The sequence below is a fragment of the Amphibalanus amphitrite genome, unplaced genomic scaffold, assembly GCF_019059575.1.
Source record: "Amphibalanus amphitrite isolate SeventyFive unplaced genomic scaffold, NRLGWU_Aamphi_draft 000534F_arrow, whole genome shotgun sequence".
Lineage (NCBI taxonomy): Eukaryota > Metazoa > Arthropoda > Thecostraca > Balanomorpha > Balanidae > Amphibalanus > Amphibalanus amphitrite.
The window spans coordinates 224833-237621 of NW_024882028.1; the positions used below are offsets into that span (position 1 = coordinate 224833).

The 12789-nt window shown below is 44.6% G+C and overlaps 1 protein-coding gene across 1 annotated transcript; it reads left to right on the top strand.

Annotated features, from left to right (window-relative positions):
• Nucleotides 1–1918: 1918 nt before the first annotated feature.
• On the top strand, nt 1919–3619 carry LOC122393408 (piggyBac transposable element-derived protein 3-like). Its single transcript, XM_043389363.1, has one exon. It carries the CDS (start codon nt 1919–1921, stop codon nt 3617–3619), a length of 1701 nt encoding a protein of 566 aa, XP_043245298.1.
• The last annotated feature ends 9170 nt before the right edge of the window (nt 3620–12789 follow it).

The following is a 12789-nucleotide window of genomic DNA, read 5'->3' on the forward strand; positions in this document are numbered from 1 at the left end:
AATAAAACAGTACACACAATAAAATGGTATGCATCTTTGCATCATAAAGTGGGGAGATAGATGTATTTAGAAAATAAAGAATTCTAGAACACAGCTGCCTAGTGATGATTCATAGACGTCACATAGGTACAGCTCTTTTCTGGCTGCAGATAAGTTCTAAAAGAATTTGTTCCCTTGACAAACATAACTTTGTTCCTGGAAGTTCTCAAACTTTAACAAGCATTTGTCATCATCAAAATCTGAAAATGGAGCCCGGTGTTGCAACTTGCAGTGTAAGTTGCTATAAAATATGGTAGGTTTCTGTGATGTTTTCCAGCCACATTTCACTTTTTGGAATCCAAACTTGAAAATGACTACCCAAACATAGCATCTGATTCAGCTAAGGGTGCAAAAGGTAGTTATAGCCTACCTTAAGTCCTGTTACTTGCCATAAAGTAATGTTAGGTACTTGTCAGAAGACAGAAGCCTACCTATGTCATCAAAAATGTTTTGATTAATATAGTTGTAGTCATCACCACCAGTTGTACTAGTTAAAATACTACCTACTGGCCTTGTACCTACCAGTGACTCTTTATACTGCTGACGCAAGGTGCAATTCTGGCACACAATTGCCGCAACACTATTTTACGTCGTCAACAAATTGTTGGAAGTTTACGTCCAAATTTTCCTTAAACCCAACTTCTTTTAAATACATAATAATAAAAAATATATTTCTTTTAATAAATATACTACAATGACTGCGTAAACTCTTACAATGAAGCGTAAACGTAAACAATCCATGGGTAGGCAAACATCAGTAGATCAGGTTAGGTAAGGTTGGGTAATGCTCCTTTTTTCAAATAGATGTCAAAAAATGGAAAAATGTGCAAAATTTACCTTTGAAGTGAATTGTTACCACTGGCACATAAACCCTGCAAACCCTGTGGCTGAGCCCCTAGTTACCAGTCCACTAGCACTGCTTAGCAAGGCACCCAGGCTCACAGTCACCCATTTGATCATTCAGACAAAATTGATAGCTCTGAGGGGTGTTCACGGGCACCGCAAACTACTGAGTGCGGTGTGTGCGGTGTCTGCAGCAGGCATAGGGGTAGGGGATGGGTAGGCAGTTCTGACGTCACAGCTGCGTGCGGTATACAGTCCCACAGCGGTCGCTGTGTGTGGTGACGGAAGGCTGACAGGGACGCAGCGGGCGGAGCTTGGAGGCTGTGTACGGTCAGATCGCACACAGGGCCCGCGAACAGCCCTCAGGTTCTATCATAAGACACCACCAAAATCAGACAAAACCATCAACACAAACTTGAACTTTTATCCCTATTGAAGTTCTGCATACCATTAATAACAATGAAAACCAGAGAAAAATAATATCATATAAAGGCATCAACATTTCATATTAACCCAGGAACGCCCAACTGGACATTTTTGTCCAACCGTGTCTCTCTGCAGTGCAGGGGACCCACAGCGTGCGACAGTGGAGCCATCTTTTAACAGCGGCCGGTACAAGTCGAGAAAGATCCAGCAAAACGTTTTAGAATGATTCCGAGCTTATCGGTCCAGTTTTGAGCGACACGTCGAGCATCCAAGTCGCTCGTTGGATTTAGACCCCAAATCGCGATGACGTCACATGACGAAAGGTAAGATGTCATGGCGCTGGAGTATTAGCCAGGTAAATTAACAGTGTATTCATGTTTGGGAGACTTTGTTCCATGTTTTGATGCGCTAGCTTGTTTTCCCAGTTGCGTTGCATGATCATTAGAAGAGAAATTGCAAAAAATGGACAAAATTGTCCACGTGGGCATTGCTGTGTACAAAATAGAGCTGGCTTGCACAAATGCTTATTTGGTATTATCTGTTACAGCACTTTCAATGGCTCCATTCCTGTTTCAGACACAAGACAAAGACACTGAATGATGTCCTTGACATGGTTGAAGAAGATGCCAGCGGAGATGAAGCGGACGTCATCCTCATCCCTCCAGAAGGTGACGTATCTGACGGCTACTCCGGACCGGAGGACGAAGGCGAGGGCGACCCCGACCATCTTTCTGCCCCCATCCTGAAGTCTGAAGCTGAACTTCAGCGTCGCAGGAGTTCAAGGGCTGAGACCACTCACCAGCCTACCGCGCGACGTCATCAAGCTCATCACACTGTGACGTGGATGAAGCCAGCGCCTTCATCGGGAAAGCCTACCAGGCTTTTCCCTGAGGCTAGCTTCAGCCAGTTCTCGGGGATGAGTCCAAACGAACTGGTAACACTCTTCCTTGGTGAGGAGATCTTCGACCTCACTATCAAGGAGAGCACCCTCTACGCTCTTCGAAACGGACGCCAAGATCCACAGCTGAGCAGGGAAGACATCGCCATCTTCATCGGCATCCTCGTCCTCACTAGCTACCTGACAGCAGTGAACACCAGGTTCTACTGGCAAGAGGCTGCGGACACTCACAATGAGCTCATATGTCAAGCCATGACGCGCAATCGCTTTGACACGATCAAGCGGAACCTCCACTTCTGCAGCGAGGAAGATCCTGCTGACCGCTACTGGAAGCTCCGTCCGCTCATCAAAATCCTGCAGGTCAAGTATATGGAGCATTTTGTTCCGCAGCAAGCTATCTCCCACGACGAGGCCATGATCGCCTACTTTGGGCGGCACGGTCTGAAACAGGCGATCCGGAACAAACCGATCCGTTTCGGATTCAAGGCCTGGGCACAGAACACGTCAGACGGATATCTCCTGGCGTTCGACTTCTATCAAGGAAGGGGAGTCGCGGAGCACACTGACGACAACGTTCAGCTTGTTGGAAAGAGCGGCGCCACCGTGCTCGATCTGCTGGAGCACATGAAGCAGGAGTTCCGCGAGCTGCCCTTCCAGTTCTTCGTGGACAACTATTTCATGTCCATCCCCCTGATGCAGGAGATGACGAAGAGAGGATACGACGTGACAGGCACGATCCGGGAGAACCGCATCCCTGGCACGACTGGCCTCAGTGCGACGAAGGAGTTTAGGAAGAAGGAACGAGGCATGCACCAGGCTGTCACCAGTCGGGACGGGAACGTGATTCTCGTCAGGTGGCAAGACAATGCACCCGTCACTCTGGCCTCGACATGCTACGGCGATGTTCCCCCAGGCAAGGTGCGCCGTTACAGCCGTGTGCAGAAGCGACATGTGGAAGTTGACCGCCCTCATGTTGTCGGGAAGTACAACGAGATGATGGGCGGTACTGACAGGATGGATCAAAATGTCAACCACTGCAGGATCGCCGTCAAGGGCAAGAAGTGGTGGTGGCCGATCTTCACATGGCTTGTGGACACGGCAGTCCACAACGCCTGGCGTCTTTACTGCCGCGCTGGCGGCACGATGACTTATGTCCAGTTCCGTCGCGAGTACGCCTGCACCATCCTGCGACGATGGGCCAGGGGGAGCAAGCCCATGATGAACCGCAACCTTGCGGCTCCAGGATCCGAAGCCATCCGCTTCGACGGGATGGGACACATCATCATCAAGGCCCCGTCACGGGGGACCTGCCGGAATGAAGGCTGCACGGCGAAGGTGGGAACCAAGTGCGTGAAGTGTGCTGTGTTCCTGTGCGTCAACTGCTTCGCCGGCTTCCATGGCGTCGCCCAGTGAAAAGATGTTCAGGCTTCCACTGGTGGACGCCCGGCGATACCCCTGCCAAGCAGCGACAGTAGAGCACTTCACGGATAGGCTTTTTAGGATCCGGCCCGGCCCATATCCGGCAAGTCATATCCAGATCCGCCCATTATCCGCCTTTCTTTGAATATCAGAATCCGGCCCACCCATGGCCCGTATTGCAGCCAAACTTCCAAAAAATATCCGTAATAATCCGTTTCACCAATAACTGGTTTCACTCAAAACTGGACTAACAAATTCAATCTAAGGGACCAGACAGCCATACATCTCACAGACCATCATGGTTCCAAAAACCATGCTTATAAACCTAAAACCACATGAAAATCACGACATTGGTAAACTAGGTATCATCCTTCAATAGTAATACTTGAAGACAAGTCTTGTGACAAGTGAGTGTCATAAAATGATGCCTTACTTTAATCAAACCTCTGCTGCCGCTTAACACATTAGGTTAATTTTCAAGTTCAATGTTGAATGTTAAAATTTTGATCGGTTTTGATCCGGGTTCAACCTTCAATTCCCAAATCCGGCCCGCCCATATCCGTTCTTTTTTAACAAATTTAGAATCTAATCCTATCCGGTCCGCGGATTTATCCGTGGATAACGGATTTATCCGGCCCATGAAGTGCTCTAAGCGACAGTGCTGATGGCCCCAATTTGGGATTTGTCTCAGTTTGCTGCTTGATCTTAAATTCGTTGATTGATAATCTGGAGTGACTGGATGTCACCGGTGTGTTGACAACATGAGCATGGAGAGCAAGTTGACAAGGAGAGCATGTTGACACTCTGGTTGATTTTATAGAAATACACTTGCTTTTTAGCTGAATGGAGTTTTTTTTACAGAAAACTTAAGTGGTCTGGTGTGGTTTGATCTAATCTTCCGCAAAGCACCATTTTTGTACCGTAAAATGGGGTGTTAAGGGACAGTGGGGTGATAAGGGACAGTTGCGTGGGAAAAACTTTGAGTCATGTTAAGTTCCTAATTTGAGAAGGTTGAATAAAAACTTGAGTGTGGTAGTTGACACTGTTTTGTTCTTAACTAAAAGACAAAATGGCATGGTTTTTCATGCAAGTGATTTGGCTCAAAAATGGTTTTGAAAATCATGCTACATTTTCACAAAATTGAGACATCTCCAAAACTCTGTGTGTACCACATAAACTAGAAGGTGCACAGGTGAAATGAATGCATAGGTGTATTGTCACATGTATTGCACATGTTTCCTGAAAAACTTATACAAATCCACCCATTCATTCATCATCCTCTTCCTCTTTTCTGGACACATGCGTATTTTGAGGTGGATGTGGGGTGCTAAGGGACAGGGAAGAAAAAATAGAGAAAATAATATATAAATATAATTTCATAAAGTTTTCATTCAGTAGGCATGGAAAACACCAAATTCCACATAAAATGCTGGCTAATTCATGCTTTCATCTCTAACACATCTTAATTTATATAACAAAACACCTCAAAACTCCCTTAACACTATCTTTATCAATGATGGGTCAATGGAGACTGATGTAGGTAAATGTGATGTCATCATAAAAAGGCCAAAACAAAGAGGGCAACATAATGACAAGTGACTAGCTTCAAAATGGGTTTCTGTTGACAGAAGGGTACTTTTTGGTTCTATTTACCTCATAGTTAGCACATTTTCCAGAGGCGTAAACTGCATTACATGTAATTGGCTAAAAAGGCCATTAGTGGTGAATGAACCTGACTTGTTTTGTGACAAAATATGCAAAACATTTCAATAAATAAATTGTGTGCCCTTTCACACCCCAATTGTGGGCATTTGATGACCATTTCTTGAAAAAATATAGGTGTCCCTTAACACCCCACATTGGGGTGCTAAGGGACAGCGATGAAAAATAATAACAAATAATATGCATGTATATATTTTTAAAACTTTAATGTAGCAGGCATGTAAAGCACCAAATTCCACATAAAATGCTGACAAGTTGATGCTTCTATCCCCAACCCTTCTTGAGTTATATAACAAAACACCTCAAAACTGTCCCTTAACACCCCGTTTTACGGTACATGGTAATGCCCATCTGGACATTTATGTCCAGTGCTATACGTCGAAAACTACAAAAGGTACAGTGATAATTTCTTCGGCTGTTTACAACACTAGTATAGGGGGGCAAACATGTGAATTTTCATTGGAATCGGAAAACTTTTTTTCTCTGGGCACTGGGGGGTTAATATCCAAACTTCATGAGTTCAACTTTGGGTTGCAATTTAAATAAATTTGTTGAATTATTGTCATAGGAGTTGCGCCCGTTCGGTGTTTACAGTCTACTACCACTGCAAAGAGACCAGAAGTGATCTAATGTGAATGATATCAGTTGGGGGAGGTTTGGTCAATGGTTGTCATTTTTAGCACATGCCATTTTTGGCAACCATGTGCTAAAAATGACAACGCTATCAGCTATTTTTAGCAACGATGAAGCCGATTTCACTCCTTAGCGAGGAAATCACGATTTTGGAAATACAAGCACTGATTTTGGAAAAGAAGTGCTGCCACCTGGTGCAAGAAGAAGAAACCAGCTTTAATATGGCCGTTGTTTGTATGGTAGTCCAACGTTGAAGTATACCCTTTTTTGTGGCCCGAAGTTGGAACTTTAAATTGAAGCATCCGAAAATGATCGATATTGATCGAAATCATGATGTTGATGAAAAAAATAATACCTATGTTAAGTTGAGAGAGGAGGCCATTTTATCCAGATGCGGTGGTTTACTTCTTGAAATTATTTTTGCTTACGACGACTGCCATGTAATGAGGGATAATTAGCAGCCGTCATTAGCAAAAATAATTTCAAGAAGTAAACTACTGCATCTGGATAAAATGGCCTCCTCTCTCAACTTAAAATATTATTTTTTTCATCAACATCATGTTTTCGATCAATATCGATCATTTTCGGATGCTTCAATTTTAAGTTCCAACTTCAGGCCACAAAACAAACTACCATACAAATAACAGGCATATTAAAGCTGGATTCTTCGTCTTGCACCAGGTGGCAGCACTTCTTTTCCAAAATCAGTGTTTATCTTTCCAAAATCTTCATTTCCTCGCTGAGGAGTGAAATCGGCCTCATCGTTGTCAAAAATAGCAGAATCGTTGTCATTTTTAGCACGTGTGACAAAAATAGCACGTGCTAAAAATGACAACGATTGACCAAACCTCCCCCGACTGATATCAATGAAATGAAAGAGCATATAGTGGAATACATAAATCTTACCGAGATAAAAATATAAATAAAATGCTAGACAACCTACAGAGTGAATCGTAACCCAAGATCAAATCCAAATTGAAATATCCCACCTGCAGCACACAGTGCACAGTGCACACGGCACACACACACCATTAGCCAATTCGGTGTTTTTGCGACGAAAGGTAGGTTGACACAAGAGAAGCCAGTACTAAAACAAGAATGCTATTGGTATTGTTTAAACAGCTTTTAGAATTAGGAAAACAATACCACATGATTAATTATGACAAGAAGTAACTGAAAAGAGAATGTAAAACCTGTAAGCATTAAGTTAAGGGTCTGAAGCATGCATTCGATTTCACATTAATTCATCACCACACTGGAAGATTTTGTCCACAGGCGGTCTCAGCCTATTGCAGAGAGGGGAGGGGGGAGGGGACGGGGCAACCGGCACTCGGCAGTCGTACTCGAGCATATTACTCGTCACTCGAGTTCTTTTCTGTGACGTATGGGCAAGGCAGTGAGCATGTATACATATACTGCTCTGCGGGCGACATCTACCTGATCTGCCGCACTTTTAGGATTAGATACCTACTGAATTATTGTCTTCAAACAGCGGAGCTCCCAAAAAAAGTAAAGTCTAATATCTTAAAAAGCGGTGAACATCTTTTGGTGAAATTCGGTAGGCATTAATTTTTGCTCTATCGCTCTATCTGAGTCACGGTACATCACTTTTATGCCATTTCATTACATTTTGAAGGTGGAAGGGGAGGGTCCCTTTAAAACCCGCGCCCCGCTGGGGGGGGGGGGGCAGAATCAACCCCCTCTCGTTTTTCCCCAATAACTTCTAAACGCGTTACACCAGCGACGTCAAACACTCAGTACCTTTTCATACATCAGTTTAACACATTCCCTGAAAATTTGAGCGAAATCCGTCGGCAATTTTTTTTTTTTAGAAAAGGACGTTTAACCCTATTCCGGGCGGATGCCCCCCCCCCTTCAGGCTTTTCTTGTGCCATTGCCAAACGCCGCAAGACTGAAAGCTCATACTCGGTGACTTTTTCTGAACATTCATTGCGCATATTTTGATAAAAAAGTTGCCGGGTCAGGTCAGTTCAGGTCACCAGAGGCGGTTTGGTGACCCCACCTCAGAAAAGTTTGCAATCACGCCAGAGCTAGAGTTTTTGAGGGATCAATTTCTTCTCTTCAGGTTTTAGTAAGGGTACCAGTATGTGCAATTTCTATATCTCAGAATTTTTATATCTGTGACCTGAGGTCAGGCCAGACTCGTGACCTTTACATTGCAAGCCTATGGGAAAATATTGAAACGCCTCCTGCTTCGTGTAAACGGGTCAAAACCACCCAATTCTTTCAGTATTATGGAAGATTATCTCATCGGTGATGAACCTGGTGCCGCTAATTGACAGGGGGACCGGGAAAGGTCATCTGAGGTCATGTGACGTCATAAATCGTTTTTCTGTCAATAAATCACGACATGATGGTGCTAAAGACTCGTAAGTGGCACCAAACTGCTCGCCTGGTCAAGGCGCGTCGTTTAGTATGCAGCATGGCCATACCCCACAACCTCAATGATGAATGGCCTGACCTTGACCTCGGGTCAAATTTCAAATTGACCTGTGAAGGTCATCGCATACTTATTTCGCATCGCCTTGACGAGAGCAACCAAAAATGTATTAATTTTATGTCTCTATGTGTCTTAGGTAGTTTAAAAGTTATATAGGTAACTAATTCAAAAACATTTTATCGTTGAAGACCTCTGGTGACCTCAATATTGACCTGACCTGAAAATGTTTTATATAAAAGTTGTAGATCTTTAAACGACCTATCAAAAGCCGTTTCCGTTTGTCGCTGCGATGTGTAGTTTTTGAGATCTGAAGGGGGCCGAAAAGCCCCCCCCCGCCTAGAATCGAACCTTTCAGAGCCGCCCGGAATAGGGTTAAGTGACGTCATGTCACGCACTTTTCGCCTCAAAAACGGCAAAAAAATTTAAACGCCGCTAACAGCTTCATTCTTTAACCCTCGCCGGCACAGGGGTTGGGGGTTGATGCAACCCCCCCTAAGGTTTTTTCGCAAATAACTCGCGTAAAAAGCGGCCGATCGCGACAAAACTTTCAGTACCCTCGCATTGATCAATTTTACACCTACCCTGAAAATTTCATGACCCTGACCCAAATGACCTTTGACCTGTGACCTCTTTTCCGAGACCATGTTTGGCCGAAATCGCGATTCGGCGTATGTCGGCTCGCATTAGCCGCGCGTTTGCAAGCTTTTCGTGGTTTCAAACGTTCAAACATGTAATTTGATGTTGTTCCCAATTCCCATACATAAGGGTGGGTGTCAAGGTCACCTGAAGGGCAGGTCAGGTCATTGACCTTTGGTGACCTCGGGTGACCTCGGTTCACTTTTTCGAGTTTTAGGTATATGTTTCTAGACTACCTAGTTTTTGGTGCTGAATTCGAATTTAGCAACCATTTGAACATTTACGAAGTAGTTTTGGTGCCTTCGTAACATGTTACGAAGCTGTCAGAGGCGGTTGACACGTATTACGAATACCCGTCACAACCCCTACCGGTTGACCTGACCTGACCTGACCCGACCTGGTCTAAATGCTTAAAGACATCATCTCTGATCAAAACTAACACGATATTCGTGATCAACACCCCGAAAAACCACATAGCAGCCACACTTTACGACTTTCTAACAGGTCCCGATTTTCCCGTTTTCGGGTCATTGACCTGACCTGGAAGGTCACCCGATGACCTGGGACCTTAAAATTGGGTATCATCGGCTTCTTCTCGTGACGGGCAGCACGCTCGTTTTTTTTCGCGAAGCTCTAGCTCGACCAGGGGCCAAACGCGAGGGGGGGGGTCGTACCTTGTGCCGTCGAAGGACGCAAAATGGCCTGTGCCGACGAGGGTTAAGGAATCAAGACGTAACAAAAAGGTTACACGTGATTCTAGGTACTTTGTCTATCTAAACCCTCGCCGGACCTATTGGTTTTCTACATACGCGCCGGCCGAGGGGGGGGGGGGGGGTACGACCCCCCTCGCCGTTTCGCCCCTGGTGGAGCTAGCGCGTCGCGGAAAAAACGAGCGTGTGCGCCGTTACGAGACGCAGAGATTGGTACCCGATTTTAAGGTCCTAGGTAAACCGTTGACCTCTGAGGTCAGGTCAAGTGCCCCAAGGTACGGTTCAGTTTTTGGTGAATAACTTCGCCAAAAATGGCCGCAGAGCGCCGATTTTGGCAGCATCGTGTTCGCCTTGTCCAGGCGCGTCGAATGATATACTTTTTGTCCGGGTCAGGTCAACTTGGGGTGTTGACCTCAGGTCAAGGTCAGGTCAGCACCCCAAGGTCACGAAGTTGGTCGAAAGAGGTCATGTCGCATATCATTCGATTCGGCAGGCCTTCCTGAGTCCATTGGTGGCTTTTTCGACTCGCTAGCTCAATTTGATCAAGAGTTATTGACGAAAAACTAAAATGACCTTGATGACGTCATAAATGACGTCACGCAAGGTCAACATTGCAAAAGTGACGCATCTAACCTTGCAAAGAGTGCATCAAATCACGATTCTGTGTGCTTGAGATAGTTGGAGATCGTTCCCGGCGCCAGAATAGCAGTTTTCATTTTTCCCCATTGACTTATAATGGTGAGGTCACGAAAATGACCTGACCTCATATGACCTTTAGGAAAAATCCGAGATATACAAGCTGTGGAACTCATAATGGAAACTAGATCCTGCAAGTTTCATTTCCCTGTGACATCTCCTCTGGCAGTGAGGGCGTTGCGAAGTTGCGACATCTGAAGACCGTGCAGAGGTTCACTTATGACGTCATAGGTCAGTGACCTGACCTGACCTAAAAATGCAGTTGGTGTCAAAAGATCCGGATTGGATCAAAGGTCAGGTATGCCAAGTTTCAGCTCTCTATCGCCAGCGTGTTCGGAGCTATCGCGAAAAAACCCTATGGGGGGGGGGCGGCACCCGCCCCCCTCGGCCGGCGAGGGTTAAATGGCTATCTAGTTTTTTTTTTGAAAATTTTAGATTTTGGCCCAAAGTTTTGTCTTTTTTTGGAAAATAGTTATAAAATCCAAAATTTTGAGTGTAGGTATCGAAAAAAACGGAAAATAGGTATATCAGCGAAGTGGTCAATGTACACCTACCGATACCAATTTTTAGAAGAATCGGTTCAAAAATGTGGGGACTATTTAAAGGAAAAGTGTCACCTTTAACATGGGGTTTGAAACTGAGATGGCCATCTTGTAGCCCGTGTCCGAAAACCCCGAGAGTGTCCCACCTTACGGCCGATTTCGGCCTCCATTTGTAGGTATCGGCAATTTTAAAAGAAAATATGCCAGGAAATGCGTCCTTATCCTGTAATACAGCCACCCGCGGCGAGGCTTTGGTTTTTAACCAATCAGCTCCAATCAGCTCAGCTTTAACCAATCAGCTAATCTGACACAAGCCGACGAGACTGTCTTCTGAAGGCTGATTGGCTTGAGTGTGATGTCATCGCTATGACATCATACAGAAGGTGCGGTAGAGAGTACAAACATAGTACCAATATGTTAAATAGTTAAACATACTTTTTGCGAATTATGCACTTTTGGCACCAGATTTAAAAAGAACATGAAAAATAATAATGTGAAAATGAAAAGCAACGATATCTTCATATTTCACGAAGGTGGCACTTTTCCTTTAACCCGCGCCCCGCTGGGCTATTCAGCCATACGCGCCCTGCTGGGGGGGGGGGGGGGCAGATTCTGCCCCCTGTCTAACTTCCGAACTGATGGTCGTAGAAAGACGGGGAAAACGGCAATCGAAAGCTCTCAACAAGGCAGATCTTAAGAGCCCAAATTTTTTTGCTTAAGTAGGTCAGAGGTCAGGTCAAGGTCAGGTCAAGGGTACAAAATGCAAGTTTCTACAGTATCGGCCTTGCACCGTAGTTGCCGAAGAATGGACTGAGACTGATTGCCCAAAACGTGTTCTTAGACTACCAAGACAATATTCGTTGCACACAATGTCATTCAAAGGTCAAGGTCAAGGTCAGGTCAGGTCAGGTCAGGTCACCAAAAACAAAATATAGAAAAGGGCATGTGCGACACATGTTTTATGGGTCATTTTACTCATGGAATTCAATAGGCACACTCAATAAGTGATATGGACCACCTCTGGATGAGTTTCAGGTCGAGGTCAGGTCAAGGTCAGGTCAAGTGAGGTCAAATTTTGAAGTTGGTTGTTAAGGCCTAAAAAGGTGTCTATCCGATGCAGTTTTTCACGGCGAATCGAATGGTGCTATTTTTGTTTCCGTACGAGGTCTAGAACTTCCAAAAAATCATTTTTTCAAAAAAAATGTGTGTCGTGACGTCATAAAATTTTGAATAACTCCCACATTTTTGAACCGATTCTTCTAAAAATTGGTATGTAGGTGCATATAGACCACTTCTTTGACATATATTCCGGTTTTTTCGATAAACTCAAAATTTTGGATTTTATAAATATTTTCCCAAAAAAGTCAGTTTTTTGGAAAAATTTTGGCCAAAATCCAAAATTTTCAAAAAACCGAGATAGCCATTTGATAGACAAAGTAGAATCACGTATAACCTTTTTTGTTACGTCTTGATTCCTTTAAAAATGAAGATGTTAGCGGCGTTTGCAATTTTGCCGTTTTTGGGGCGAAAATGGCGAACATGACGTCACTAAAACGTCAATTTCTCAAAAATTTTCCGACGGATTTCGCTCAAATTTTCAGGAACCGTGTCAAATTGATGTATGATAAGGTACTGAAAGTTTGACGCCGCTGGCGTGACGCGTTTAGAAGTTATTGGCGAAAAACGGGAGGGGGGGCAGATTCTGCCCCCCCCGCGGGGCGCGGGTTAAAGTTAAGACATCACGACACACAAAATTTTTGACAA